The following is a 3,462-nucleotide window of genomic DNA, read 5'->3' on the forward strand; positions in this document are numbered from 1 at the left end:
ACCAGCACGTAACTGATCGGGAGAGATAGTTTGGTAGAAGGTGGCAGAAACCAGAGAAGCAAAAAGGAAGGAAAGGGTTAAAGGAAGAAAGAAAGCTTTGAAATTTGCCATGGATGAGGGTAGCTAATAGGAAGAAAGAAGATTGTTGTGTAGTTCGTATATTTTTTGGTGTATTATAAGTGTGGAGGTGTGAACTATTTATAACAATGGAGGTGTGAAGTACTTGATGTTTGGTAAACGTCACATGAGACTATAGGCACGAGCAAAGGCAATAAGAAGTGGTAGTTGGATAAATAGATTTTAGTACAAAGACACTGTGGTTGCATTCAAATTGAATTGATAGATTGCTAATCCAATATCCAAGCTTTCAAAATTACCTTAGCTTTGATCATCATTCTAGCTTGGTTGAAAACAACTTTTTTGAACAAGTATGGCATAACAATTGAAATATTAATTGCGCAACAATTTGCATATAGTTAAAATTCATAATATATAAAGGAATATTTTAATGTATAAAGTAAATTATGCAAATTAAGGGATAGAGAATATGCAAGACTTGATTTGAAATAAAGAGAACTTTGGTTGGAACCATATACTAAACAATATTATTTTTTTAAAGGTCTAGCTATCCTAATATATGACATATCTAAGTGCAAAACTATTTTTCTCATTAAATTAAATATTTTGTAAATAAATTTTATTTATTTATGTTTCTAACGTTCTCTCTGTCAATTATATTACTTATCTATTTGTGAAATTATTATTCATGCTTTAGACTATGGTTAGTATTGAGAAATGAAATATATATTTAGTTCTTTTATTGCCTATAATAAAAAATAAGTTAAAGGTTAAAAATTAAATATAAAAATCATTATTTCAGAGATCATTTAAAATAATTAACATAATTATTAGAATAAAATATAAATAACTAGTTTATTCAGGCACTTAAGTAAAAGTTTACAATTAATTAGGTACGATTTGAAGAAAAAATTATTCGACTCATAAAACAAAGATTTAATCATGTATTATCAAATGAAACTTAATTAAACCTTTTTTTAAATAAGTAAGTCATCTTTTAAAAAATATCGTAATTCATTTGTGGAAATTATTTAAAGGATTATAATTAATCCTATTAAATGTATTAAAAATCGCAAAATCACGAAAAATACTTTAGTTAAACAAAAACTAAATTCCTCAATTTTGAAAGTATAAAGATTTATTAGTACATAAACCTTTTAAGAATAACAAGTTGAACAATATGAAACTATTATACCTTTTATAATACTTAATATTATAACAAAATCATCGTCATGGTTGTCTAACCTTACTTAGAGTTCGATGGTTTATTTGATTGATTCCTTCTTACAGCACCATATATGAAACTGAATTATTGACAAACACACTTTCTAGAAACTGTGGAAAAAAAAAATTCATTAGTTGTTACCCGTTTTTCAGTTTTAAAATCGCTCGAAATTAAAACATGTTATGAGATGTCTATAAAATCGGAACAGGTTTAATTATGGTTGGACCAGTCTACTCTGTAATTCAAACTTTTCTTTTTAAGTTGAAGATTCTTTTCTTTTGCTTTCCCATATCAAAGCAAAAATGAACAGAAAAAACAATGTAAAAGTTATTGGCAATTTATAATTTCATTTTGCTGCATGAAGACTTGCAATTATCTAATCATTTTAATAGAAAATTACTCAGTTTGGACATAGAGGCAATTTATTATTGACTTACCAAACATCAACAATTGACTATTCAAAGAAAATTTTAGCTTTGAACATTTTTAGGACCAACGTTAAAACACATGTTTGAAATGTCGTTAATACATATTTTTTTTAACAATACTATATGTCATTTTTTTATTAGGTTTTGAGTATATTAATATAATAATAAATAAATAATAAATCAGTTAAAAAATTATGTGTATTATGTTAAATTTTTTAACAATATTTTGACAAACATACATGTTATTTTTTTATTAGGTTTAAAATACATTAACACAATAATAAATAAATAATGAACCAATTAAAAAAGTTACACGTGTACTATATTAAATTGTTATAAAAAAAAATCAGTGTTAAAATTTTTTTCTTCTTAAATGTTATAAAAAAAAAAATACTCGTCTTAAAGTTTAACAATTAATTTGAGGAATTATCCGGTGTAACTTCAACTCATTACATTTTACTCAAATATTTGGTGTAAGAGTACTATTATCTGAAATCTTAGTCAATAATGTCCAATTCCAATATAATTATCTCTATAAAAGTTAAACAATTTAATTCTAGATGTCGATAGCCAATACTTTTAATGTGCAGCATAACGATGTTGGAAAATTATGTATTAAAATTGAAGTATCTTAATCTCAAAAGAAGTAAATTTGTTCGAAAACACTTTTTAAAGTTTTTGAAGATTTTCAAGTGTATAAGATTGTTTTCAAAAAATCTTTACACATAAAAAATTCAATAATATAATAGACAAGAATAAAAAAAAAAATCAACACAAGATTTATACTGATTCAATTATTTAAGAGTTTACATTCAATCTTTTTTCAATAACATTAGTTAAAAAGAAATCTACTACACAATCCTAAAAATAAAATTACACACTCTCATGTTAGGAATAAAAACACACTCATAAAAATAAGACTACATACACTTCCACTAGAATAACTTAGACATGAAATAAATTATTTCATCTTCGTAAGGTTAAGTGGTCAAAATGAGTTTGATAATGGTAGTCGCTTCCAGAATATGGCAGTGATGATGACATGTATAGTAATGATGTGCTAGAAATAACAACTTCAAAAAAAAAAAAAAGAAAAAAATATTAACTAACAGGGACAAAGAATAACCTAAATCTCTATTACATGTTAAAGACAAAATGAATATATAATGTGTGTTGAACATATGATGTTATATATTTATAATAATAAAATACAAAAAATAAACCTAAACCCATTCCATGTAAAACTAATACATAATATTATAACTAAAAACATATAATGATATATTAAGAATATCTAACATCTATTAATACACTTGTGTTTTTTTTTTCAGAATATTTCTAACTTTTATTACACCTTTACACAACGACCACATCGGTCAACAATTATATAACTTATCTCTCTAACAATTTTCTATTTAATAACTTTTTTATTGAAGCGTTGTCACCTTCGATGTTTTTCATCATTGATTGATGTAAAACAAATAATACACTCTATATTGATAACTTCCTTTTCAATATTTAACTTGTGATATTATGAACTCATATTTTCACGCTTTCCTCAATTTACTTGTTCATTTTTTTTTTTATTGAGAATTTTATTAATATATTTTAATTCTTACCTTAAGATTTTCTTTCGTTATTTTCACCTTCGTCGACATATATATTTTCTTGCTGAGAAGAACTGTAATAAAAAATAATCTTACTATATAAATCAAATCTTCATAACTTTAT

General features: G+C 24.4%; 1 protein-coding gene across 1 annotated transcript in view; it reads right to left on the reverse strand.

Moving 5' to 3' along the window:
• LOC111241362 (dirigent protein 22-like) overlaps positions 1 to 291 on the reverse strand; it is a gene marked incomplete in the record, with an annotated part of 1,239 nt that extends 948 nt beyond the window's left edge. The window contains 1 exon segment of the mRNA XM_022778952.1: positions 1 to 291. Within this exon segment, the coding sequence (XP_022634673.1) occupies positions 1 to 111 (111 nt within the window).
• Between the last annotated feature and the right edge of the window lie 3,171 nt (positions 292 to 3,462).

The sequence above is a fragment of the Vigna radiata genome, chromosome 3 (genome assembly GCF_000741045.1).
Source record: "Vigna radiata var. radiata cultivar VC1973A chromosome 3, Vradiata_ver6, whole genome shotgun sequence".
Classification (NCBI taxonomy): Eukaryota; Viridiplantae; Streptophyta; class Magnoliopsida; order Fabales; family Fabaceae; genus Vigna; species Vigna radiata.